This window comes from Falco punctatus, assembly GCF_963210335.1.
Source record: "Falco punctatus genome assembly, chromosome: 12".
NCBI classification, from domain to species: Eukaryota; Metazoa; Chordata; class Aves; order Falconiformes; family Falconidae; genus Falco; species Falco punctatus.
Genome location: NC_137592.1, coordinates 28,807,524 through 28,833,898, shown reverse-complemented (window position 1 = coordinate 28,833,898; position 26,375 = coordinate 28,807,524). Strand labels below are relative to the sequence as shown.

Genomic DNA, 26,375 nt, shown 5'->3' with positions numbered 1-26,375 from the left:
GGGTCAAACCAAGCATATCTGAGGTTTTATGCTAGAATAGACAGAACTTTCCAAGAGCCTTGCTTACTTTATTCCACTCTAAATCTGCAGTCCCTCAAGGAAAGGTCATTATCAAATACCAAAGTAAACATTTTTCTCATAGCTGCAGGAGATTTGCTCATTCCTAAAATTATTTAGCGTGCAGCTGGGGCTCGTGAAAGAATGCTGTCTGTGGACAAGTATCATGTATTGGTGTCATACTTCTGTGTTGGTTTTTAAAGAGTGATCCCACACTGGTGTATTCATGAAGCCTCAGATCCAACGAGACAGTTCAGACTTATACTCCAGTACTGAAAAGCATGCTAAATCCTTCTGTCTAAAACAGATACAAAATATGGATCCAAAGTCCCCTAGACGGTAGACTATTGATCTGACTCTTGGAAGCACGCTTCCATCATAAGGGGACAGTAACCGGTTGTGTTGTGAAAGCTCATTGGGTCCATGTCTCCCATGGCATTGCACAGACCTGAGATCATCTCGTGGTCCATTCATACCAGGGTCTACAGCATAACAGAAGCTGTGTAGATTACTGCTTTCTCATGTATGCAGAAATGAGCTAAACATGACACTCCACTCAAAAAGGCAAAGCCAAGGTGGTGGGAGTGGAACAGGAATAAAATATGGTTAAGCGTACAATCATTAAGCAATCAGTGATGTATCCAAGTCAATGGCAGTTATGGAATCATAGCATGGTTTTGGTTGGATGGGACCATAAAGACCATCTGGTCCCAACCCCCTACAATGAGCCGGGACACCTCACACTAGACCAGGTTGCCCAAAGCCACATCCAGCCTGGCCTTGAGAACTGCAAGGGATGGGGCATCCACAGCTTCTCTGGGCAATCCCTTGTGCTCCCAGCGCGGTGACCCACACGGGCGCCAAGTCAGAGCAGTCCGTCACCGCCTGCCTCTGAATTCAAGGTTTGAACCGCGCAGCGTGGCCAGAGAGGGCACGTGCTGCGTGAGGTCATGGACCACCATTTCCCTGGCGCTGCGGCTAAGCCAGCGCAGCCTGCTGCTGTGCCGGGAGCGGCGGGGACAGTGCCGCTTCTGTCTCGCAGAAGCATCTGACCCGCTAGTAAGTGCGTATGAGAGAAACGAAGGTAGTTCTAAATTCAACTATGCCAACAAAAAGCCGTTTTTATAGAATCCCTCAGGCTGAAAGGGAACTCAAGGCACTTCACAACAAGAACACTGACCCTCTAGAACGAGTGAACCTTTAACTCTTGTTTCCTGCACCGCCAGTTTACAAGAGTGGATTAGGACGATTTCTCCAGAAAAGTCTGTCTATTTTATCGCTATTTCACTTCAGAATTAGCCTTTATAAGTACTGCTCTGCAACTGCAAGCACAAAGAATTTAACCCAGTTTTTGTGCCAACAGGTCGTTTTAGCCTAACTTTCACTAGAGGTTTTCACTTTTGTATTTAATGGTTACAGGGGAAACGGGTTCTGAGCTTGGCAATTTGACCAGGAGCCTCCAAAAGACTGACTGAATTTTGCTTTTTACAGTTTAGAAAATTAAGAGCAGGAACCAGATTGTTCTCACCCCACCCACCGCCCTTTCATCCCGTGATACACTGACACGTTGCAGCACTGGACCAACAATTTTGGGAGACCTTTAGTGTTAATCCATCGGGGACAGCGTTGGGCTGCCGGGCAACCAATGCAAATATTAATACACCAAGAGAAATCCTTAGATGTGATTTATTGAGGGTCATTTGTACATACGAGCTACATCTCCAAAACCTACTCTACCAGACAGCTTCCCTGCAGTTAGTGAAACCCTTGCCTGGAATGGTTGCTTTACATGACTGATCTATTGAAACATGGAATGCCTGTAGAGTTGTGGCACTCCATGACATCTACACGGGACTTGCTTCAAGAGCTACGACCAGGGAGCCTCCTGGCTTCTCAGCCATGCAAGCTCGGTCAGGTCCTCTGGCCCATTTGCTTGGCATTCATGCTTTCTGCCTAAAAAAAGAGGCAAAACGCACAATAATGTGGCATTCCAACATGCTAGTAATCGATCAAACACACTTGGTAGTAACATTAGAAGAGGCAATCGGGTCACCCAAGCAGGTAAGTCCTGCCTTAGCTTAGGCATTTGGATGGTTTTCCCTGACGGGTGTCAGAGGAGACATCTGGCTACACGCCAAGTAGCAATGTAGAAACACCAGGGAGAACGTTTTCACTACATGCGTGCTCAGACCGTCCCCTTGTCACCGCAGGCTCTCTCAGGAGCGGATCTCTCCTTTCTAGGGCTACCCTGGATACGGCGGGTGAGGAGGCTACACGCAAGCAGGCTCCGATGGCTGACTCTGCTCCCACTGGCTCTGGAGAGGTGGGTGAAAGAATCAGAGTGAGAATCTGGGCTGTAGAGACCAGAAAGGCTTTGCTGCTCCAAGGAACCAACAATGGATTCTTTTCTCGGAGGGCGGGGAGCCCAACCCAAGCCTGTCTGATGCGGAGAGAAGCTGCATTTTGTCAGGAGTTCTTTCTTTAACTTCCGCATGTGCAGCACAGCCTCCCTGGGTAGTTCCAGTCCACCGGCCAGCTGTCCTGTGAAGGCTGGCACTGCTGCACAACGATGCTGTCTGCCTTGCAGGCTGCAAGATTGTGGCCCAGTGCAGCAGGAGGAAGTGAGGTGGGGGCAGCGCTCTCTGGCTACAAGCCAGGCCGGCTTAGCGTGACATTTCTGAATGCTGCAGCAAGGTGTTGACTCCTTGGTTAGCGGTGTCTGACAGGCTGACTAGAACTTTGCTTCCCCACGTGGAGACGCAGTGCCTTTTCAAATGAGTAATCGCAACCACACCTCTAAATCAAGCGCATTGTTAATTACTACCATTGCACAGTATGTTTGAGATCGGGTCTTTCAACAGAGACAGGGCTGAACGTCCTCTGCCACAGCAGCAGCTCTGGAAGGAATCTAACGGTTTCCAGCCTGTGTGGTGCAGATGTGCTGCTCTGCATGGCACAGCTATGGTGTCACAGACATGGCAAAACCTGCTCTTGTCCTGAGCACAGTTCTACTGCCTCCAAAATTCAGTCAGACCGGGTGAGTTTTAGCCAGGGCTCATCTGAGCTCCGTCACAGGGCATTTCACTTGCGAAGTCCTCATCTCTCACTAGTATCTCAAAAGAAACCCAAAAAACCCCAACCAAAACCCAAAGCCCAAACCAGCATCCAGCTGCTTTAGGAGGTGGCGGGAGCAGCTGGTGGGGTTGGAGGGCGTTTGCCATCAGTCAGCGATGCCCTTGCCCTAAGCTGGAGTGGCAAATTTTGATCTAAGTCTGATGCGGTGGCAGCGCGAGGTCAGCAGTTCTATTGGCGGTGGCAGCAGGAGGTCAGCAGCTCTGTTGGCGGTGGCATTGTGAGGTCAGCAGCTCTGTTGGCGGTGGCAACAGGAGGTCAGGAGTTCTACTGGTGGTGGCAGTGTGAGGTCAGCAGCTCTGTTGGCGATGGCATTGTGAGGTCAGCAGCTCTGTTGGTACCGGCACATTGGGGTTGCCAGGTGAGGAATGCAGGGCGCTCAGTTCCGCCCCGGAACAGCTCCGGGGAGCATTGGTCTGGCCCTAAAGCCAGCAGAAGGACGTGGGTACATGTTCTCTGGACCCTCGCTTCTATTTCCTGCCAGGAAGATGAAAGGCAGCCCTTTTCACCCTGCAGGTTAGGAATAATCCCTCTGTCCCGATGGGGACCATCCCAAAGTGATGCTGCGTTGTCAGGAGGGAGGGAGCTGGCACCAGCTGTGCTGGGATGGAGCCGGCTGAGGCCGTTGAAATCGAAACGGCCCGGGCGGACCTGGGGTAGCGATGCCTGTAGTATCAGCTGGGATCTCGAGCGGTGCCCTGGGGTAGGAAGGTGGCCCTGCCGGGGGAGGCTGGTTCCAGCTGGCGTTGGCAGCGTGCCCGCCTGCCAGCTCTCTGCTGCTTCGGCTGGGGTGCTTGGAGAGGCGGGCAGGGAGAGCTGGGCTGCTGGTTGAAACAGACCTCAACAACCCCCCTGGGGGCTGCAGGTGACATTTTCCTTGCACTGTGTCCCCCTGGCTGCACCAGTGCGGATTCGGCTGGGAGTGAGTTCGCCGCTGTCGGCTGTTAGAAAGGGAAAGGCTCTGAGGTCTCTCCCTGCGAGCACCGAGGTTTTGAAAAGATGCTGATCTCCTTAGTTATAGCCTTAATTTTGCCTCCTCCCTTTGCAGCCCCTCCCTCCCTCCTCAGCCTGCAGCCTCTTCAAGAGGAAATTTGAAAATGTTTTCAGTTAGGCGCGGGGTGGGAACTTCTGATAGCCGAGGGCTTGATGCGTTGGTCACGAGAAAGCGCAGCCTGGCACCTCCTGGGGAGTGCCCCTGCGCAGATGAACTGCCTGACTGCAGCATCTGGGGGGTTGTGAGCCACGTGGAGGTGATGCCCCCACGGGGGAAACGCGCGAGCGGGACAGCGGGGAAGAGCCTGGCTTCCAGACTCGGGACGGGGTTCGGTTAGCGGTTAAGAAGAGTGCAGGCAGCAGCATCTTCCTCCGCGTGGGGCTGCACCCCGCCTGCCAGGTCTCAGACCAGGCAGTACGGTCTCCGTTGCTGCTCCGTGTGTTATGGGTGGAGAACCTGAGCGTGGAGAGGAGGGTGGGAAGGACCCTGTGCCCGGTTTGCCCGCCAGTTAATGGCAGAGGTGGAAAGAGAAGTGCCACATCCAGCACTCCCTTTGCAAGTCTCGTTTCTTCCTGCGGGCACCTGCCGGGGAGATGAGACGGTTAATGGCCATGCTCTGCCTTTCTTTGGCTTGAACTTAGGCCTTTTCTTGGTGTTTGCATCTCAAGGAGGTGGTAGCATCTTGGTTCTCTGTGTGCTGTCTGTAGCATCATTGCTGGGCTGGTTCTCGTCACTGGCAGCTGGGAGCAGCGACCCAGTGGGATGCGGTCACCGCGCATCCTCCCTGCCAGGCTGGGCAGAGGCCAGCAGTGCCGCAGGGCGCGGGTGGCAAAGGGAGGCGGCCAAGGCTGTTGCAAAGCTGGGGAAAGCTCTCCCGTGCATGCTTTCCCCTTCAGGGGGGTGTTTTATTCCAAAGCTGAGACCCTGGATGCACTTCCACCTGCGCCTGGGTGCAGAGAAAAGGCCAGGTGCCCCAGGGAGAGACCAGGTCTTGGCCAAAGTGCACCAGGCATTCTAAAATGGGCTCTCTTACTGCCGCAGGGCTGCAGGTATTGCCTAGGGTCCTTCAAAGGTGTCCCATAGGACATGTCACGGGCACTTTTCTCATGACTGTCTCTGAATGCACCCCTGTTTTTTTCTTCCCCCTCTTTGGTTCTTCTGGAGATTGCTGCAGCCAGCACAGGCGGTCCCTGCGGTGCGGATGGAGCCCCATGCGCTGGCTGTGCTGCGCAGGAGCACAAACCTGGGAGTGGGGGTGGGGGTGGGGGGTGTCGGCAGGTTGCCCTCACCAGGGGTGTGTGAATCCCGAGCACTTCTTGGAGTGTGGTACCATTTGAAAACACAGATGGACATAGGAGACTCCCTGCTCCCAGAGAGGCCGTTGCACCTCTTTGTTGTCCCCACTAACTGTTGTTCTGGTGTCTTGCAGGCACAGAAGAGTACTGCACGATGGATGTCTACGACCCTCAGACGCCGGATGTTATGGTCTTTGGAGGTCTGATGGTGGTATTGGCCATTGGGATCTTCCTGCTGTTCTCCTTCCTGGAGAAGGTCCTCCTTCCTTCTGAGGAAGCCTTGGCCAAGCAAGGCAAATACAATAAGACCACCCAGCAGAAGGAAAAAGAGAAAAAGCAGAAAGAGGAAGCTAGTGAGAAAAAAGGAAAGGGAAAGAAAACGGAAGAGAAATCTAATGGAAAGATCCCAGAGCAGCACCAAAGTGCTCCGGTCGACAGCTCCATCACCATCAAGAAAACTGGTGCTCTTCCAGCCCATGAGGGGCAGAGGCATAATGGACCTGTCATGAAGGCAGCTGCATCCAAGAAGAGAGAGCCAGGTAAGGCCAAGTTCCTCTGCGTATATCCCCGTCGAGTAAGCCGGCAGAGGGATAGGAGAAGGGCTGGAGTCATCTCGTTCCCTTAGCAAAGAAAGAGCTGGAACGAACCTGCCTAGTGAAAGGCAGGAGACGACCTTGCTGCTCTGCGTCACCGGCACCGCTGCGTGGAGCGACGTCCCCCAGCGAGGCTGTGTCACGATGGAGTCCAGCTTCTGATGCCCACCATGTCTCTGCTCCCTGGCATTAGCAAAGCGTGCCCAGCTCCGGCTGGAAACGCTCAGTGTGATGGAGGGCGGTGGCAGGGCGGCAGGAGCAGTAGCAGAGCCAGGCAGAGGTGGCAGCTGGCTCAGGGAACGCTTGTCTGTGGTGAGCGCCGTCCCCAGCGCTCGTCACATTGCTTTCAGTTAGAGAGGTATCAAACTTGGCTGTGGAAATCTGGGCGGTTGCTGGCGTGAAATGGCAGTTACGGGGTTGAAGTCAACTGAGGTGATGCTACTCAGCCCTGCCGTTGGCTCGAGCGCTCCCAACCCCTCCTCTCTCCTCCCCAGCACCTGCGGACTCGGATGGGCCCCTCTACCTGCCCTACAAGACGCTTGTGTCCACAGTCAGCAGCACGGTGTCCAGTGAGGGGGAGGCCCAGCGGCTCATCGAGATCCTGAGGGAGAAAGCGGGCATCGTCCAGGACACCTGGCACACGGTAGGGCTGGCAGCACCGCCGTGGCCGCCAGGGCTGGGCCGAGCCTCGGGGGGTGCGCAGGGGTGAAGGCAGCCCGTTTTCGGGCAGGCTGTCCCCCGAGGGTCAGCCTTAGAGACGGGAGCTGAATTTTCCCTGGAGCAGAGGGCATGATCCTGTGCGTGTGTGGGGGGGGGTTGGATCAGTCGGTGGCGGTCCCTGCTGATGTGCCACCCTGTGCCGGCAGGCCATGCAGAAGGGTGGCCCGGTCACTGTCCTGAAACGCTGGCTGGAGGAGAAGGAGAATCAGCTTGCCACTGAGCAGGAGGCTGCAGCCGCTGCCAGAAACAAGAGGCGGGAGCTGAGCAAGGTAAGTGCCGCGCAGCCCTCCCGGCACCCCTGGCACGGGCCCTGCCCCTCACGGCATGGGGGCACCTCCGAAAGGGTTACACTTTTTAAAGCCTTCTGAGCTAGGAGGCCACTTGTTTCAAGTCCCCTTAAAGCAGGGAAATTCCTACGCTCAGGACTGACCGGGTGGCTTCTCTCCTCAAAGGAGCTGGTGGCCGAGCGGGCTAAGGTGACAGCTGTGGATGGCAAGCTGAAGGAGCAGCTGCTGGCCCGTGAACAGGAGTTGGAGCTGAGGCTGGCACACATGCAGGCCAGCTACAAGGACCATGTCGAGAAAACGCAGCAGCTCCAGGACAAGGTGAGCCCCACGCGGTGCTCTGCAGCTTTCTCCGCTGGCTGCCGGCTGGCCTTCAGTGGCAGGTGCTGGTCTTTTGGAGAAGACCGAGGTGGACAAGGGGACCAGAGCCTCAGGGAGGGGCGAGAGCCCCGCAGTGCTCCTGACCCGTGGTGCTCAAGCTAGAAGAGGGATGTGGGAGCATCCTCATGGGATGTGGCAGCACCGGGGGCTCTCAGCATCAGCAGACACCTCGCTGTGGCTTCCTTGCCAGTCCCTCTTGCTCATGGGGTGGGCTTCTCAGGAGAGAGCAGAGGGACCGGCGGTGGCGGCATTAACCCCTGTTGGGCTCTCCCTAGATCCGGACCCTGCAGGAGCAGCTGGAGAACAGACCCAACACGCAGCTGGCTCGCCTGCAGCAGGAGAACTCCATGCTGAGGGATGCCCTCTACCAGACCAGCAGCTGGCTGGAGAGCAAGTAAGACTGGGGCGGGGGGCAGAGCCTGGGGCCGCCCTCTGGCAAGCCCTGGGGGTGGCTGTCCATCAGGCTTGGCCACCCGCTTTCTGGAGGGTGCTTCTACAGGCACCCCAGCTAGCTGGAGGTAGAGGAGGGAGTGAGGAAGAGATTGCCAAATGGCTTTTGGGGGCCTGGCAGGGGAAACAAGGATGTTTTTCCCAAGTGGAAGGGCAGGGGAAACCCTCTCTGCTTTGGGGTCACCTGTGCTGATGCCAGCGGAGGGGGGCAGAGGGGACCAGAAGGCGCTGCAGCATTGCTCCCCACTTCGGGGACCTGCCTGGTGCATACAGAACAAACAGGAGCTAGGGAGAAGAATTTCACGCTCCTTTCTATAGAAGGTCTGAAATGGCTGGTGATTAACAGCGCCCAACTAATTACAGAGCAGACTCCAGCTGCCTAGAGTGCTTTCTCCTGTGTCTGGGAACACAGATCCTTGCGACTTCTCCTTCATGAGAAAGAATTGTCTCCTGTGATGGAAACGCAGCTTTTGAAAAGTGATGTGCCAGCTCTCTGCACCCCATCCCTGAAGGACCAGGCGTGTCCCAGAAACAGGCGAACGCCACTGCTGAGATGTTTCAAGCCCTGCTACCAGGCCCACAGGAGGATGTGTTCCCCCTGGGTAACACCAGGGATGCTTGACTGGCCTGCGGGCTGGAATAACGCTGCTTCTCTTGGTGCAGGCACAGCCCTGAGCTGGCCAGGTTGCGGGAGGAGTACGCCAAGCTGATGAACGAGCTGTCTGAGAAGTCAAAGTTGCTGCAGCAAGAGGAGCGGCAGAGGAAGAGCCTGGAGCTCAAAGCGGCAGCCTTGCAGAAGGAGGTGGAGCAGCTGCAGGTCAGGCAAGCGCCTGCAAACCTGCTCCCCTCAGAGAGATGGGGCGGGTGGCTGAATTGTGTGGGATCCGTGGGGCTGGCCATGGGGAGAGCTCGGGGGGAGATGAGCGTCCGCATTTGGAAAGCGAGCTGCCTGGCGGACCTCTTCATTGCCTGCTGCCCCCTGTCAGTTTGTCACATGCAACGAGCTCTATTGCACATCCCCGGCAAAGCCCAGGGGGTACGCTGCCCTGGTGGGAGCCGTTCTCGCTCACCCGTGAAGCTCACCAGCCGGCTGTGAGGGTGGGGGGAAGCCTAGATGCTGCACCCTGATGGGTGGTGGCCTCAGGTGAGAGAGGAAGCCCAGTGGCCCCTGCTAGCGGGTGCTCACGAGGACGTGGGTGCTCCCTCTCGACTCTGAAGCCCTTGGTGCACGAGGTAGAGCTTGTGGCCTGTTTGTTGTCACCGGGGGGTGCCTGGATTTGGGGTTTTAGGGGTGTTTAAAGGACACCTCCCAGGTAGGGCCTCTGAGCATGCCGCTGGAGCAGTGGCGCATCGCTGGCTTGTGGCCACCGAGGCGGCTCAGTGCAGACCTGAGGTGGCCCGAGATGTTCTGGAGGGGGGAAGGTCACCAGAGGGCCAAGGGAGGCTCAGGCAGATGCCTTCTTTTGACTCCCATGTCGGAAGAACTGGTAAAAAAAATAACAAGCCACCTGGACCAGGAAACAACCAAACTCCAGGAGCTACTGAAGGTTACCCAGGGCCATCTGGCCAAATGGAGTGAAGCAGTGAAGAAGTTGAAAGAACAGCTTGTGGTGGCCACAGCCATCCCTCCCCTTGGTGCTGGCGGAGGCAGGGGGAAGCGCGTGTCAGCCAGTGGTTGAAAACCAGAGACAAGGTGGCACTTGCTGCCAGAAACCATCTGGGTGGCTTTTGGGAAGCTCGGGAAGCATAGGAGATGGTGGTCATGGTTCTCCCTGCTCAAAAGGCAGGACCTGGCCCACCTGTGAAATGCTTTGATGCTTGAGCTGCCACGAGGGTAAGGTTGAGACCCAGCTGAGTAACCCACCTCTGTTTTCCTTCTCCAGGGGGAAGAGGACTTCCATCTCACCAGTCTGTGACCTAGACCTTACCATTCCTAAAAATAAAAATAAAAATATATGCTGAATGTACTGTAGAAAAATGTTACAAGCCATTAGTGACCTAAAACCTAGGTTTACAACTAGTTTTAAAAACACTGTTATTATTATATAATCTATAATATATTTCTTACTGAAAAATAATAATACAAAAACCCCAACCAGTAAACACTGCAGGCATATGTTTATAAGAAAATCTTCATACTGTTTTGTACAACCAAGCGTTTGCTGCCCAGGGAGCCGCTCCGGCCACGTCGGGGCAGGCAGAACCCACGCATGTGTGAAAAGGGAAGACTGTGCTTGTACATCAACTGCTGCAACTATTTTTTTCCTTTTTCTTTTTTCTATTTTTTCTTTATGTTTTCTTTTGTTTGTTGGTTGGAGTGAAAGAATAATTTTTTTTTTAATTTTTGCTTTTTTTTTATTTCAAGTTGGTTTCTCAGGAAATGGCAGAGACCACGTCACAGCTCGGTGCCTGCCTCCTCACAATAAAGCTGCTGAGCCCAGCGCTGACATCAGCGGCATTTGAGGAGCTGGTGGGGGGAAAAGGCCCCCAAAGTACTTGGTACCTCCTGGGTGTGTGAAGAACCAAGGCCAGGAAGGGGGATGAAGGCCAGACGCGCCTCCGTTTTGCTCCCAGAGAAGTCAGCGTGTGCTCAGCCTCTATATCAGACACAGCAGAGACTCCACGCAGGCAGGACTGGGTAGACACGTGTCCTGTCCCCCCAGCACTGCAGCTTTCTGGGTCATGATGGAGAAGGGATGTGCAAGTCACACTTGGGCTGTGGGGTCTTTGATCAGGCAAGAAGATGGGGTCCTGCTGAATTCAGGCTGAGGGAATGGCAAGCCGAGAGCCCCCCACGCAGCCCCCCACTGCCCCGCAGACCTGCCTCCCACCCTTGTCCAGAGGCACAGAGCTAGCTGGGGCTTCGCTGACTGAGCAAGGGCTGCCGCCCCCAGAAGCCGGGGCACCCATCAGTGCTGAGCTCGTCAATGCTCATTGCAGAAATGGGCTGAGCACCTTTGGGGGGTCACGCTGAGCCGCGAGAAGGACCACCCCCGCCTCCCCAGATCCGGTGGGTGGCTCGGTGACACCCCTCCATCACTGTCTGCAGTGCCTCTCAGGATGGGAGGTGATGGAGCGCCGCACCTGGCCAGAGGGCTGTGTGCCCCCGGGAGGTGGTGGCCCCAGCCCCTTGCGCGGCAGCTGAGACCCCACGCACTCACTACAAGCCCTGCTGCCGCTGCACCCCCCAGCCCTGTTGTACGTGCATAGGCTGCATACCCGACAAGTACCCCGGGCTCTGGCAGGTCCATCTCCCCGCGCCGGAGGGACAAACCCGGTGAGCAGAGCTTTTCCCCGCAGCCACCATTAGGCTTCAGTTCTCTTTCTGGACTTTGCGGCGCATGGGAGGGACCTCATGAACCAAGGACGGCCAGTGACAACACTGTCATGTCTGCAGCATGCCTGGCCCGATACCTTTTGCCTTTGGAGATCCTCAAAAAGCGAGGGAACGCCTGAAGTTTACCAGGATTGCAAACTGGGCTGGAGCAAGCTGTTGAGCGTAGCGGGGTGGCCATCACCCTCGGAGAGCCCCCGGTAGCAAGAGCCCCCCAGCAGCAGGTGCAGCAAAGTGATGCGATCTTTCCGCTTTTCAGCTTTTTCTTTTTTGCTTTTGCAGCAACGATTCCCTTGATTGTGAGCTCTTGTGCAAATCTTTCTTGTCTTCCTGCCCACCTTATGGCTTATCTCACGCATTGTTGATACTTACAAACAACAACCTCAAATACCTAAAATTATCTATAGTCTTAAAACCTTACATTGATATATGAACAGTTAAGATAAAAATGAAAGCATCCTAGATAATGTCTATAACTGTTGGCCGATTAGATGGTGTATAGATTATGCGAAGGTTTTATAACCTTTTGCATTTGCCATTGTTGCAGATTGCATTTGAGTTACCACATGTTGAGTAAGTCAGAACAAGAAATAATAGATGGCAAAACCAAAAATGCGGCTAAACCACGTAAGACAAAAAAAGAGGATACGCTTAATATTTGGGCTACATGAAGCCATGAAAACAGATCAAAATCTGGGCTCTTCCAGGTTTGGACTGGGGCATGGGCCAGCTTTCGTATTCCTGTAGTAATCTGTTGAACAATTTTGTCGCTATCGTCAATTTTAAGCAGCAATTAGAATAATTTAGCTTACCACAAACACCTCCTTTTTCGGTTAGCAGGTAATCGAGAACCATGCGATGTTGCAGTATTACTGTTTGCATTTGTGTAGCCTGATCTGCCAATAGGTCAAGGGCATGCGCTGTCTCGTCAGTAGTGATCTCTAGGACAGTCTGCAATCGAATAACGTGATTTTAGATTACAGATAGGTCCTCGAGCACCGTTAAGCCACACACTGGTTGTAAGCCACACACTCCAGGTAGCAGGCCCATAATGTTGTAGGTTATGTTGAGGGGTCCACTTCCCTGGGCCCCAAGTCTGATCACTACCACCTGTTACAGAAGTGCCAATGGACCGCTGATACCGATTAAGGTCATCATATGTCCTAACTCCTAAACTATCTCTGTTCTCCCCTGGTAGTAGGAAATAGAAGGGGCGTATATAACCTACATAACATGTTCCACTCCAATTCTTAAACGTTATGTGAGCTTCTAGTTTTTCCAATAAGTCCTGGCCTATTAGGGGCTTTGGAGCTCCTAGTAAGTAAAGAAATTCATGAGTTATCCATTGTTTTCCAATTTTAAATGTCAGTGGCTGAAAGAAAGGCCGTTGTTTCACTTCCCCCATGGCACCAATAACTTTTATCATATTACATCTCAATTCATGCCTTTTTGTATTCAAAACCAAATATGTAGCTCCAGTATCAATCAAACACTCCATTTCCTCATCCTCTAGCCCCCATTCTACTTTGCAGGTTTCCTCTGAAAGCATCATTCCCGCGTTCCTTCTGAGTGCTCTTGAAGGCTGCTGTCAGCTTAGTATTAGTGGTTTCCTTTGTTGATCCCTGTTTCGACATACCATCTATGCAACACCTAACATTCTTCTAATATCCCTCGCCTCTATTCCCTGGAGTTTTTGTAGTTCCCACCTAATACCATTTGATGCTTACCCAATAAACAGAGTAGCCAACTGCCCTTTTCCTTTTTCTGCTTCAACATCCAGAGATGAACTAGAAATCTGAACTAGAAACGAGGTGTATTGTTAAACCACCTCTCTCTTTTACTACTGACCTGACCCTTCCACAGGGAAAAAAACCCTGATTTAAAAAACTTATTCCTTTTTCACTGCTTGGCTATCACAGGATTTTATCATCTGTGAAGTCATGCAAGGAACGATTAGTTCTCCGAGTTTTACCAGATCTGTTGGAGAGTATTTCAGAGTGAGCTGCGCTGTGCTATTCCCGTTACGAAAATCAGCCTTTAGTCAGGCTGCCCCAAAAATGGCCTGATCTCCTACAATTTAGAATGAAACGTCTTCTAAAATGCCCTCTAAAATATTCCAACGCAGAGGAGGAAATGTTGATTCTTACATTTACAAAGGCACATAGGTATGAAAAACCACAAGTTCTTTCCGTAACTGGGAAAGAGAAGATGTTGACTAAAAGCAGAATGGATAGGAACAGACAAGAATCTTTTTGGCAAGGGCAATCTCCATGTCTCAGCTCTTCTTTGTCAAACAGATCTGCTCATCTGTTTTCAGTCTCTGCAAAGAAGAGGGACAATGGCAATTCCAGCAGTGAGTGCCCTTTGATATTTCACCACGCTGACCACAGAGGCGCTGGGAAAAAAACATACATCATCATTATGCCATTCACTTGAGAAATAAGGAGGCTAATTGCTGGGGCAGGGAGCACATGCGGGAGAAGCTGCTGGCTGTGGCACAGCCTGCGCAGCAGGTGCAGCTCCAGCCAAGAGGGGCCTGTCCTGTCTGTGATGTCCTTAGAGCTCCACTTTCTACTCCAGTTTGACGCTGCATGTTAGCCTTGAGATGCTGAGTCACTTTACAGGCACTTGCACAGGCTGACTCCCATGGGATAGCTGAAGCAAACGCTGCCTTCAAACATCCGTGCTGTGCCTGATAGTTTCAAACAGGTGTCGTGCGGAATTAAACTCTATAATTCCGGGTAAGTTACAACGCAGGTATGTTTATTGCAGCGCCGGGTGCAAAGGGGATTGCTCCTCCTAACTTGCACACCTACTTGTACTCACAATACGTATTTATACAGTGAAGTTGTTTAGTTCTGCCCAAAGTCTACACCTACTAACTAAGTATTGGTCAGCTGCTTTCTCACTTCAATTCAAAGGTACAGTTCATTTTAAATTTACTGGGCATGCTCCCCGAGCGGGGGATTCACTCTCTTCAGGGGAGCCATCTGAGTAGGAGGTCGTGATCTCCCACTGCCACAATTATTTTATCCTAGTGTTGTCCTTGACTCTTATCAGGTGAGTAGTGTTTCTTTCAGCAATTAGCACATCCCTGTCAGAAGGCTACCGATTGCCCTTCTTGTGGAGCCCCTCTGCACCAGTACTGACTGTCCCTTCTGAAGAGCTGAGCGGGCCGAGCCCCAGGCCTTCTCTGGCAGCCAGCGAGGCTCCTGCCTGCCTCTCGGTGGTTCCTGTCAGCTGTGCAACTGCTGCCTGTCGGCTTTTAGGTGCTTCACTGCGTTTCTCGCATGAGCCGCCTCCTCTGCCCCCTCTGAGTGGCGCCGGGGCCGGGGGCTCAGCTCAGCTCACGGCGGCTCCTCGCTGCCGCTCCCTCCCGCCAGCGCTTCTCGCCCGCCCCGGGCTGCGGCCCCTCAGGGGGAGCAGGCCTCGTCTCCGGGGGCTGCAGGGCAATCCCCCGCCTGCAGCTCCCTCCTTCCCTGCCCTCCGTGCTCGCAGGGCCCTTCCTCGCATTTCTTTCCCTCACAGCTCCTTGTCTCCGCGCTGCTTCACCCGTCCCGAAGCAGGTTTGCCTCAGGCGGCCGCGGCCGAGGGGCTGGGCCGGGCCCTGTGGCGGGCCGCTGCTGGGCGGGCCGCGCCTCACGGGGACACCTCACAGGATCCCCTGCCAGAGCGCCCCGAGCCCCCTGCTCTGCCTTTGGTCTGCGCACCTGGCTTTGGAGCTGTGCTGGCCAGCATCCCGGCACTGCCTGGGAACCTTGAAAAGGTATTTATAAATGAGCCGTTGTATTTGGTGGATGCGAAGGGCATGAAATCAGCTAGCTGCCAGTTAGCTGCAGAGGTTTGTAAGAGGAATAAAGCCGCAGCTAACTGAACGGGCCCTCAAAGGGGAGGGACGAGCTGTGCTTAACCAGGAATGTGTGAGCTGGCAGGTGGGATGGGGCTTGGGTCACCTCCCCTGCCCACCAGAGCCTGGCTGGGGCAGTCCTGGGCTCCCTGTTCTAGAGCAAGGCACCAGAGCCCCATGGTGGGCAGGTAAGAATATGTCAGCCTAAGGGAGGCCATAAACCTGAGCTCTGCTTCAGAGTGCCTGATGTGAGCCGTTGGGAAATTTATGAATTAGGCAAGAGCTGAAGAACCCCAAGAGATTCCAGCCGCACCTCTGTTCAGATTCCTGGGACACCTCCTTGAAACTTGGGCTGTTTGAGGGGAAAAAAGCAGATGGACCCAATCCTGACCTCTCAGGGCTCTTTTACTCCTTCAGCTCTACCACTGAGATGCACAGCTCTTTGGGGCTTGTGTGCCCTGACCTGGCTGCGAGCAGAAGAGTTTCCCTGTGGAGGCAGCAGCGGGTGGGCTGGGTGACAGGGTAAGCTCGCAGGGGTTTGGGGCTGTGGAACTGTGTGGTCTCACGTCCTTCTCAACACCAAGGGCATGGGAAACAGAAATGCCTTCTCCGGTGTTATCCAAGCGGTTGCAGAGCCCCTCGGTCTCTGTCCAGTAGGACACACTCAGAAAAACTTAACTTGGATGCAGCTGTACCTTCTTCTGCAGCAAACGACCACTTTGAGCAGAACTTCAGACTCACTGAGTCCTATGATGAAAAACTAACAGAGCAGGCTGAATGAGTTGAAGAAAGGCTGGTTTATGTTTCTGTGAATGAAACGCGTGATTGTGTTGTGATACCTTCTGGGAGAAGTTGTATTGTGGTTGCCATTGCAGGAGGTTTTTTGCCTTGCTACTGGTTTGCTCAGTGAAATAACTCGGGATTCACAAATATTCAAGAATTTTAGCACGTGTAATCGCTTGCTCAAAATTAAAACTGAAGAGTAGCTGTAATTTAGGGTTCATTTTGTTTCTGTTTTTTGCCTGCTTCAATTACTTAGGAAGCAGGAACAATGCCCTATGGCTTGGGCACCCACGTGCGCATGTGCTATGAGCGCAGAGGCAGCAGTGTGCTGAATTGTTCCAAGAATAATTACTCAGCTGAATGTTGCTTCTGCGAGCTATTTGGAAAATATTTGCTAATATTCAGTTTCTGCATAAAAGTCAGTATTGGTTTGTAGATAGCAAAATGAGCTATATTTGTCAGCTAATTTGTTCACAAACTTTTCAATCAAAGCTTGTTTTTCTACACAAAGAAAATTATCTGTGTCAATAGATAGTATTTTGCTTAAAACTTGAGAGGTTTATCAGCCATTACCTGAACCAGCAGTTCAGTTAAAACTTTGGCAGAGCATCTTACCTCTTTAAATATTCAGCAGTAGAATTAAATAGGTGTTGAGAGAAACAAAAGATTTTTAAACCAAAATGAGGAAATTATCAGTAGGGGTTCTGAAGTACGGCTGCCTCACTTCCTTTGGTGGCACTCTAGGTAGCCTTTTTGTGGTGAAGTGGCACATGAGGACTTTCCACTGGCAAGTGCAAAGCCTAGATGAGAAATGGGAATTATTCTGTAACAGTGAGACAGTGGCAGTGTCAGGCTGTGCAGACTCTTTGGATATTGGAGGAAGGAATAAGCATTGTGCTGCCTGTGTGTTATTTTGTTCTGCTAGGTTCTCCAGAACCCCAAGGCTGGCATTTGTGTTTCTTATAGAAAAAAAAAAAAAAAAAAAATTGAGAGCGTTAGTTCTAGTAAATTAAAGTAACTTGGAGAGGAGGTTAATTACTGCTATGTGCCTGTCTGTTCTTACTTTTCATAAAGCGTCTACTGTAGCCCACTGCAGAGGATGGCTGTGGGCCAGGCAGACCTTTGGTCTGACGCAGGGTACGGCCACTCTTGCGCCACGCAGGGAATGGCTGCGTTATCCCCTGCCATATAGGTGCTTTACAGTCACCTTGAGTGAAGAATAGCAATGCAAGTAGTGGGTGCCTCAAGGGAAATTCAGCTGAAGAAACACAAAGAGCTACATTCTATTTGATCAGATCACACGGATAATATTTCTATACTTCGTATAGGTATACTTAATATACAGACCATACCGGTGTGGATTTTACTGATTTATCCCCCTGCAAAGAAGGCGCATTTTGCAGTCAAGCACAAAATGTCTTACCAAACTGTTTACGTTGTAGTATCTCCTAGAAGTTTGTTTCTTACGGAATTGCAGGTCCTGTCACACTTAAGAATTCTCCTCCAAGTGTCTTTCCAGCCTGGTTTTGCTTAATTTGTGAGCTCTAATGAGATCATAGCTCAGGGTGAAGGTACTACAGGCAAGCTGCCTCCACAAGGCAAACACACTCCAGTCGTAATGGATTCAAGTGTCCTGCAAAACTGTAACTCTACCAAATAACAGGGCTAATAGTTGTATTTATCAGTAATGAAATGTGAGTCTGGGAAGGACAGATGTTTGAGGCTCACCACCTGTGACAGCTGGTGCGTGTTGTGGGACGTGACAGAATTGACACCGAAGATATGTGCCTGACACCAGGCACTGCCTCCCTTCACACTGGTTTGGTTTGGTGGCTTCTTTGGTTAGGCTGTATTGTTAGGATGGAAGAGGAATGAGCAGTAAAGGCTGTAAATCAATGCAGCTCCATAGCCGGCAGCCATGTGGTTATGGATGATGAGAATATCCCCTGGACAGCCCTGAAGATGAACGCAGAGATGGTTTGTGTCATTCAGCCCACATGCGGGGGGGGGGGGGCATTTAGTCCTTTGGGATTTGTTTTGGTCTTGACTAGTGCCATATTGCCTTTACAGTTGAAATGCTTTGTGTGCTATGACATGTATGGAAACGGCATCATGTCTCCAGAAGGCAGAAGCAACTGATGCCACCTTCTGTCTTTTGCTGTCTCGAAGCAAGCAGTAGGTTGTAAATTCTTCTAGTGCAGCTTTGTGGAGCTGGCACTCTCTTTCCCTCTATTCAAGCAAGAACACTGGCGAGCTGCCTGCCCTCCCCCAAGAGCCTCATCCTTCAGGTTTGTTTGCACACTGCTTGCCAAACGCCTAAAAAAAAGGAACCAATCAGATAGCATTTGCTTAATGCATTAATGAATCTGCTTAGGTGTCATCAAGTCCAATTTTGCAGTGAGCTGTGACAGCTTAATGCCTTGGGACTGAATTGCTGAGGAGAAGTTGCAGGGTGATGGGTGTCCTGACTGCTGAAACCTGAGGACTTGACCATGCCACGTCCCCCAGCCCAGAGTTAAACTTTCCTTGGTACTAATGGAAGCATGTAAACAAAAACCAAAGACCTACAAAGGTAGGTCTCCCTTCTTGTCTTTCTTGCAGCAAACATGCTGTTTGCTGCGTGGTTAATGCCCTTTCCCAAAGGAACTTGAACTCCTTGACAAGCTGCACTGGAGCAGATTTCACTTCCTAGTGTTTGAGTTGTATTTAAAAAAAAAAAAAAGTTTTAAAGGATCATTTGGGAATGCATGATTGTAATAGCCTTTGTTATTCCTAGCAAAATGCATGTGAAAACCAGACTCAGTGTATGCTAGCTCCTTCCCTGTCTCCTGCGGTGATGCGCTGGTGGATCTGTAGCAGATGTATCTTACATCTAAGGGCTGATACACAAAATTCTGACACTTCTGAAAAAGCAGCCCGTAGCCAGTGGCACTGATCCTCAAAGAAACAGCGCACTGCATGTTTCTTCACACCAGGAAGGCCACTCGGATGCGGAAATGGCAGTGGTTAGCTTTCTGGCCAGCATGAGGAGGGGGCCTGGATCCACCCGTGCAGGTGTCCACCAGAGCTTTTGGAGTGAGCCTTAGTAGATGGTTGGTCCAAACAGACCACATTAGCGCTCAGAGGAACAGGTCTGTGTTTTTCCTTCATCACACACAGGCTTACCTTAAATACCCAGTGTAACAGGCTTCAGGGGTCTGCAGCCAGCCTCTGTGTTCATTCCTTTGCTGGTTGAACCAGCGGCACATTTCAGTCTATGTCAGGCAAGGCTCTGTCACTGAACGCTGTGCCACTCCGGATTGCAGGAGCATGGGCAAGGCTTGTGTGTGCCGTGTCCCTTCCACAGCTCCTCTGCGGCTCTCCTTAGAGCTTCTTTGGGGACCCCTGAGATGCCAGTGGGTCATTTCTTTGCTTCAGGAAAAACATTGGCTGAGAACTTCCTCTCGGAAGCTGTAGCTTCTCTGGGAACCCAATTTCTAAACCTTTAGACTTCCTACAAAAACAATAGGTACATACATATATCTATATACAAAAATATTTTTTTAGTAGAAGCTTAATTTTCCACACCTGAGTGGTACTGCTGGGATTTTTTTCTTCCCCCGGCACCTTGGTGGAAGGGGAAGTCCACCCTGAGGGGGTTGGGAAAGCCAAGCCTTGCCCACCAGCACAGGGCTGAGCACTGGCCAGCCCCTGCTCTCCTGGGAGCCCGTGGCGTTTTGCAACATGCCTGCTTTGCTGGGGGCACTCGCGCTGTCGGCCGGGCACCTGTCAGCCTGTGACTCAGGGCAGGCAGATGGGCTGCTGGGATCCGCAGGCAGATGGGCTGCTGGGATCCGCAGGCAGATGGGCTGCTGGGATCCGCAGGCAGGCACCTAATTGGTAAAGATGAAGCAACTGCCCAGCTGGGGGGATTTTGGATGGGAATGCTGGATCCTTCTGCCCGATTCCGGCCACGGCGGGAGTTACCTTTCAGCCTGGCTATGTGACGGGCTTATCAAGCCACAGCTTAGACACCCAAGGTCACCTTTGCTGGAGCCGCTAAATTGTGTTTGCAGCACCTGCTGCTCACGCTCAGGCCTCAATTACCAGTCTCCATCTCCCATCCCAATCCTCTCCCCAGGGTCACGGACAAAAATGGCTGTTGGGAAACCCTTGCCCGCACGTGGACTTGAAAGGGTTTCTACCCGCTGTGCTCTTGCTGCAGCCAAGCTGCCCTACCTGGGCTGCAGTCCTGCTGAGCTGGCGTGGCTCTGAGCTGGGTCCGTCACCTGAACCCCTTCGCCTTTTTCTTCTTCATGTAGTCCTGCCGGGAAGCCGTTTCCTCCTCAGCAAGTGGCCAGGCTACAGGAAGCGTTCCTCATGTTCTCTCTCCCTGCTCGCCTTGCCTTTTCAAAAGGTCTGGGTGACCTGGGAGAAACTTGAACGGAAAGGATTTGAACAGCCACGGGAAGAAACATCTTTGCTTGCCACAGAGTCTCCAGCGGCAGCAGGATAAACAGCCTTGGGAGATAATAAAATTGGGCCCACTGACTCCATGGCGCGGACAAGCCTGAAGCATTATAGCTCTGAAGGTTGCCAGCTACTGCCAGCCGTGGCACGCAGGAGCATTCCAGAGGCCAGTACAACACCTGGGCCCTTCCTGCGAGGGCCCCAAAGCCCCTTAGCTCAGATTAAGCTGCGGGAGCGCACCTAGCCAAGGCCTGAAGTGCCACCTCAGGCTTCTCATCCCTCAAAAGATCCCTGGGACTAAGGCACTTTGGAGGCGAGTCCCTGATGCGAGCGAGGGCTTTCCCGTTGTGCAAACTGCACTCCTACCTTCCAGGTCTGACATCCTTCCCCCTTTGCAGGGTTTCTCCTGCTCCCTTTCCTAACCGAGGGAGGAAATCCCAGGCAGAAGGCCCCCACGGCGTCACCTGGGCTGGCTGTCTCTTGGAAGATGCCTGCAGTCTGGAGGCGCGTCATCAGGTGGATCTGGGGCTGGGAGTTCCCGTGGTTTGTCAGGCAGCACCAGTCCCGCTGTGTCACCACATTTCCTTCTCAACCTGCACTTTGGACAGAGACCAGTCCTGCAGACACCTCGGCAAGGACGAGCCCTTGATGAGGACGACGACGAGCCGCTTTTGGGTGAGCTCAGAGCTGACTGAAACACAGGCAAAAAGCCCCAGCACAAACCAGGCCGCTTTGCTTTTCTCAAAAGTCACAAAGCTTCGCTCCGGTGGATCTCTTTGCATCGGAAACCCTTGTGCTCCCAGCGCGGTGACCCGCACGGGCGCCAAGTCAGAGCAGTCCGTCACCGCCTGCCTCTGAATTCAAGGTTTGAACCGCGCAGCGTGGCCAGAGAGGGCACGTGCTGCGTGAGGTCATGGACCACCATTTCCCTGGCGCTGCGGCTAAGCCAGCGCAGCCTGCTGCTGTGCCGGGAGCGGCGGGGACAGTGCCGCTTCTGTCTCGCAGAAGCATCTGACCCGCTAGTAAGTGCGTATGAGAGAAACGAAGGTAGTTCTAAATTCAACTATGCCAACAAAAAGCCGTTTTTATAGAATCCCTCAGGCTGAAAGGGAACTCAAGGCACTTCACAACAAGAACACTGACCCTCTAGAACGAGTGAACCTTTAACTCTTGTTTCCTGCACCGCCAGTTTACAAGAGTGGATTAGGACGATTTCTCCAGAAAAGTCTGTCTATTTTATCGCTATTTCACTTCAGAATTAGCCTTTATAAGTACTGCTCTGCAACTGCAAGCACAAAGAATTTAACCCAGTTTTTGTGCCAACAGGTCGTTTTAGCCTAACTTTCACTAGAGGTTTTCACTTTTGTATTTAATGGTTACAGGGGAAACGGGTTCTGAGCTTGGCAATTTGACCAGGAGCCTCCAAAAGACTGACTGAATTTTGCTTTTTACAGTTTAGAAAATTAAGAGCAGGAACCAGATTGTTCTCACCCCACCCACCGCCCTTTCATCCCGTGATACACTGACACGTTGCAGCACTGGACCAACAATTTTGGGAGACCTTTAGTGTTAATCCATCGGGGACAGCGTTGGGCTGCCGGGCAACCAATGCAAATATTAATACACCAAGAGAAATCCTTAGATGTGATTTATTGAGGGTCATTTGTACATACGAGCTACATCTCCAAAACCTACTCTACCAGACAGCTTCCCTGCAGTTAGTGAAACCCTTGCCTGGAATGGTTGCTTTACATGACTGATCTATTGAAACATGGAATGCCTGTAGAGTTGTGGCACTCCATGACATCTACACGGGACTTGCTTCAAGAGCTACGACCAGGGAGCCTCCTGGCTTCTCAGCCATGCAAGCTCGGTCAGGTCCTCTGGCCCATTTGCTTGGCATTCATGCTTTCTGCCTAAAAAAAAAGAGGCAAAGCGCACAATAATGCGGCATTCCAACATGCTAGTAATCGATCAAACACACTTGGTAGTAACATTAGAAGAGGCAATCGGGTCACCCAAGCAGGTAAGTCCTGCCTTAGCTTAGGCATTTGGATGGTTTTCCCTGACGGGTGTCAGAGGAGACATCTGGCTACACGCCAAGTAGCAATGTAGAAACACCAGGGAGAACGTTTTCACTACATGCGTGCTCAGACCGTCCCCTTGTCACCGCAGGCTCTCTCAGGAGCGGATCTCTCCTTTCTAGGGCTACCCTGGATACGGCGGGTGAGGAGGCTACACGCAAGCAGGCTCCGATGGCTGACTCTGCTCCCACTGGCTCTGGAGAGGTGGGTGAAAGAATCAGAGTGAGAATCTGGGCTGTAGAGACCAGAAAGGCCTTGCTGCTCCAAGGAACCACCAATGGATTCTTTTCTTGGAGGGTGGGGAGCCCAACCCAAGCCTGTCTGATGCGGAGAGAAGCTGCATTTTGTCAGGAGTTCTTTCTTTAACTTCCGCATGTGCAGCACAGCCTCCCTGGGTAGTTCCAGTCCACCGGCCAGCTGTCCTGTGAAGGCTGGCACTGCTGCACAACGATGCTGTCTGCCTTGCAGGCTGCAAGATTGTGGCCCAGTGCAGCAGGAGGAAGTGAGGTGGGGGCAGCGCTCTCTGGCTACAAGCCAGGCCGGCTTAGCGTGACATTTCTGAATGCTGCAGCAAGGTGTTGACTCCTTGGTTAGCGGTGTCTGACAGGCTGACTAGAACTTTGCTTCCCCACGTGGAGACGCAGTGCCTTTTCAAATGAGTAATCGCAACCACACCTCTAAATCAAGCGCATTGTTAATTACTACCATTGCACAGTATGTTTGAGATCGGGTCTTTCAACAGAGACAGGGCTGAACGTCCTCTGCCACAGCAGCAGCTCTGGAAGGAATCTAACGGTTTCCAGCCTGTGTGGTGCAGATGTGCTGCTCTGCATGGCACAGCTATGGTGTCACAGACATGGCAAAACCTGCTCTTGTCCTGAGCACAGTTCTACTGCCTCCAAAATTCAGTCAGACCGGGTGAGTTTTAGCCAGGGCTCATCTGAGCTCCGTCACAGGGCATTTCACTTGCGAAGTCCTCATCTCTCACTAGTATCTCAAAAGAAACCCAAAAAACCCCAACCAAAACCCAAAGCCCAAACCAGCATCCAGCTGCTTTGGGAGGTGGCGGGAGCAGCTGGTGGGGTTGGAGGGCGTTTGCCATCAGTCAGCGATGCCCTTGCCCTAAGCTGGAGTGGCAAATTTTGATCTAAGTCTGATGCGGTGGCAGCGCGAGGTCAGCAGTTCTATTGGCGGTGGCAGCAGGAGGTCAGCAGCTCTGTTGGCGGTGGCATTGTGAGGTCAGCAGCTCTGTTGGCGGTGGCAGCAGGAGGTCAGGAGTTCTACTGGTGGTGGCAGTGTGAGGTCAGCAGCTCTGTTGGCGATGGCATTGTGAGGTCAGCAGCTCTGTTGGCGGTGGCAACAGGAGGTCAGGAGTTCTACTGGTGGTGGCAGTGTGAGGTCAGCAGCTCTCTTGGCGATGGCATTGTGAGGTCAGCAGCTCTGTTGGTACCGGCACATTGGGGTTGCCAGGTGAGGAATGCAGGGCGCTCAGTTCCGCCCCGGAACAGCTCCAGGGAGCATTGGTCTGGCCCTAAAGCCAGCAGAAGGACGTGGGTACATGTTCTCTGGACCCTCGCTTCTATTTCCTGCCAGGAAGATGAAAGGCAGCCCTTTTCACCCTGCAGGTTAGGAATAATCCCTCTGTCCCGATGGGGACCATCCCAAAGTGATGCTGCGTTGTCAGGAGGGAGGGAGCTGGCACCAGCTGTGCTGGGATGGAGCCGGCTGAGGCCGTTGAAATCGAAACGGCCCGGGCGGACCTGGGGTAGCGATGCCTGTAGTATCAGCTGGGATCTCGAGCGGTGCCCTGGGGTAGGAAGGTGGCCCTGCCGGGGGAGGCTGGTTCCAGCTGGCGTTGGCAGCGTGCCCGCCTGCCAGCTCTCTGCTGCTTCGGCTGGGGTGCTTGGAGAGGCGGGCAGGGAGAGCTGGGCTGCTGGTTGAAACAGACCTCAACAACCCCCCTGGGGGCTGCAGGTGACATTTTCCTTGCACTGTGTCCCCCTGGCTGCACCGGTGCGGATTCGGCTGGGAGTGAGTTCGCCGCTGTCGGCTGTTAGAAAGGGAAAGGCTCTGAGGTCTCTCCCTGCGAGCACCGAGGTTTTGAAAAGATGCTGATCTCCTTAGTTATAGCCTTAATTTTGCCTCCTCCCTTTGCAGCCCCTCCCTCCCTCCTCAGCCTGCAGCCTCTTCAAGAGGAAATTTGAAAATGTTTTCAGTTAGGCGCGGGGTGGGAACTTCTGATAGCCGAGGGCTTGATGCGTTGGTCACGAGAAAGCGCAGCCTGGCACCTCCTGGGGAGTGCCCCTGCGCAGATGAACTGCCTGACTGCAGCATCTGGGGGGTTGTGAGCCACGTGGAGGTGATGCCCCCACGGGGGAAACGCGCGAGCGGGACAGCGGGGAAGAGCCTGGCTTCCAGACTCGGGACGGGGTTCGGTTAGCGGTTAAGAAGAGTGCAGGCAGCAGCATCTTCCTCCGCGTGGGGCTGCACCCCGCCTGCCAGGTCTCAGACCAGGCAGTACGGTCTCCGTTGCTGCTCCGTGTGTTATGGGTGGAGAACCTGAGCGTGGAGAGGAGGGTGGGAAGGACCCTGTGCCCGGTTTGCCCGCCAGTTAATGGCAGAGGTGGAAAGAGAAGTGCCACATCCAGCACTCCCTTTGCAAGTCTCGTTTCTTCCTGCGGGCACCTGCCGGGGAGATGAGACGGTTAATGGCCATGCTCTGCCTTTCTTTGGCTTGAACTTAGGCCTTTTCTTGGTGTTTGCATCTCAAGGAGGTGGTAGCATCTTAGTTCTCTGTGTGCTGTCTGTAGCATCATTGCTGGGCTGGTTCTCGTCACTGGCAGCTGGGAGCAGCGACCCAGTGGGATGCGGTCACCGCGCATCCTCCCTGCCAGGCTGGGCAGAGGCCAGCAGTGCCGCAGGGCGCGGGTGGCAAAGGGAGGCGGCCAAGGCTGTTGCAAAGCTGGGGAAAGCTCTCCCGTGCATGCTTTCCCCTTCAGGGGGGTGTTTTATTCCAAAGCTGAGACCCTGGATGCACTTCCACCTGCGCCTGGGTGCAGAGAAAAGGCCAGGTGCCCCAGGGAGAGACCAGGTCTTGGCCAAAGTGCACCAGGCATTCTAAAATGGGCTCTCTTACTGCCGCAGGGCTGCAGGTATTGCCTAGGGTCCTTCAAAGGTGTCCCATAGGACATGTCACGGGCACTTTTCTCATGACTGTCTCTGAATGCACCCCTGTTTTTTTCTTCCCCCTCTTTGGTTCTTTTGGAGATTGCTGCAGCCAGCACAGGCGGTCCCTGCGGTGCGGATGGAGCCCCATGCGCTGGCTGTGCTGCGCAGGAGCACAAACCTGGGAGTGGGAGTGGGGGTGGGGGGGTGTCGGCAGGTTGCCCTCACCAGGGGTGTGTGAATCCCGAGCACTTCTTGGAGTGTGGTACCATTTGAAAACACAGATGGACATAGGAGACTCCCTGCTCCCAGAGAGGCCGTTGCACCTCTTTGTTGTCCCCACTAACTGTTGTTCTGGTGTCTTGCAGGCACAGAAGAGTACTGCACGATGGATGTCTACAACCCTCAGATGCCGGATGTTATGGTCTTTGGAGGTCTGATGGTGGTATTGGCCATTGGGATCTTCCTGCTGTTCTCCTTCCTGGAGAAGGTCCTCCTTCCTTCTGAGGAAGCCTTGGCCAAGCAAGGCAAATACAATAAGACCACCCAGCAGAAGGAAAAAGAGAAAAAGCAGAAAGAGGAAGCTAGTGAGAAAAAAGGAAAGGGAAAGAAAACAGAAGAGAAACCAAATGGAAAGATCCCAGAGCAGCACCAAAGTGCTCTAACTGTCAGCTCCGTCACCATCAAGAAAAGAAATGTTCTTCCAACCCACGAGGAGCAGAAGCCTAATGGACCTGTCAAGAAGGCAGGTGCTTCCGAGAAGAAACGCGAGCCAGGTAAGGCCAAGTTCCTCTGCGTATATCCCCG

General features: G+C 53.0%; 1 protein-coding gene and 1 long non-coding RNA gene across 2 annotated transcripts; both read left to right on the top strand.

The window, feature by feature from the left end:
• The first annotated feature begins 3,452 nt into the window (after positions 1-3,452).
• Positions 3,453-8,859, top strand: LOC308072074 (ribosome-binding protein 1-like). The gene is made up of 5 exons (XM_080408422.1): positions 3,453-6,017; positions 6,566-6,714; positions 6,938-7,060; positions 7,244-7,396; positions 7,732-8,859. Exons 1-5 carry the CDS (start codon positions 5,633-5,635, stop codon positions 7,852-7,854), a joined length of 933 nt encoding a protein of 310 aa, XP_080264548.1. The 5' UTR covers positions 3,453-5,632; the 3' UTR covers positions 7,855-8,859.
• Positions 3,453-24,981, top strand: LOC308072075. Its single transcript, XR_013931479.1, has 4 exons — positions 3,453-3,510; positions 23,578-23,673; positions 23,706-23,737; positions 23,834-24,981. It is a non-coding gene; the product is annotated as an uncharacterized lncRNA (long non-coding RNA).
• Positions 24,982-26,375: the final 1,394 nt, after the last annotated feature.

Coding starts and splice junctions, on each gene's coding strand:
- LOC308072074 (XM_080408422.1), top strand. CDS start 5,633: ATGGATGTCTACGACCCTCAGACGCCGGATGTTATGGTCTTTGGAGGT. Junction 6,018..6,565: donor ATCCAAGAAGAGAGAGCCAG/GTAAGGCCAAGT, acceptor TCTCCTCCCCAG/CACCTGCGGACTCGGATGGG. Junction 7,397..7,731: donor CGCAGCAGCTCCAGGACAAG/GTGAGCCCCACG, acceptor GGCTCTCCCTAG/ATCCGGACCCTGCAGGAGCA.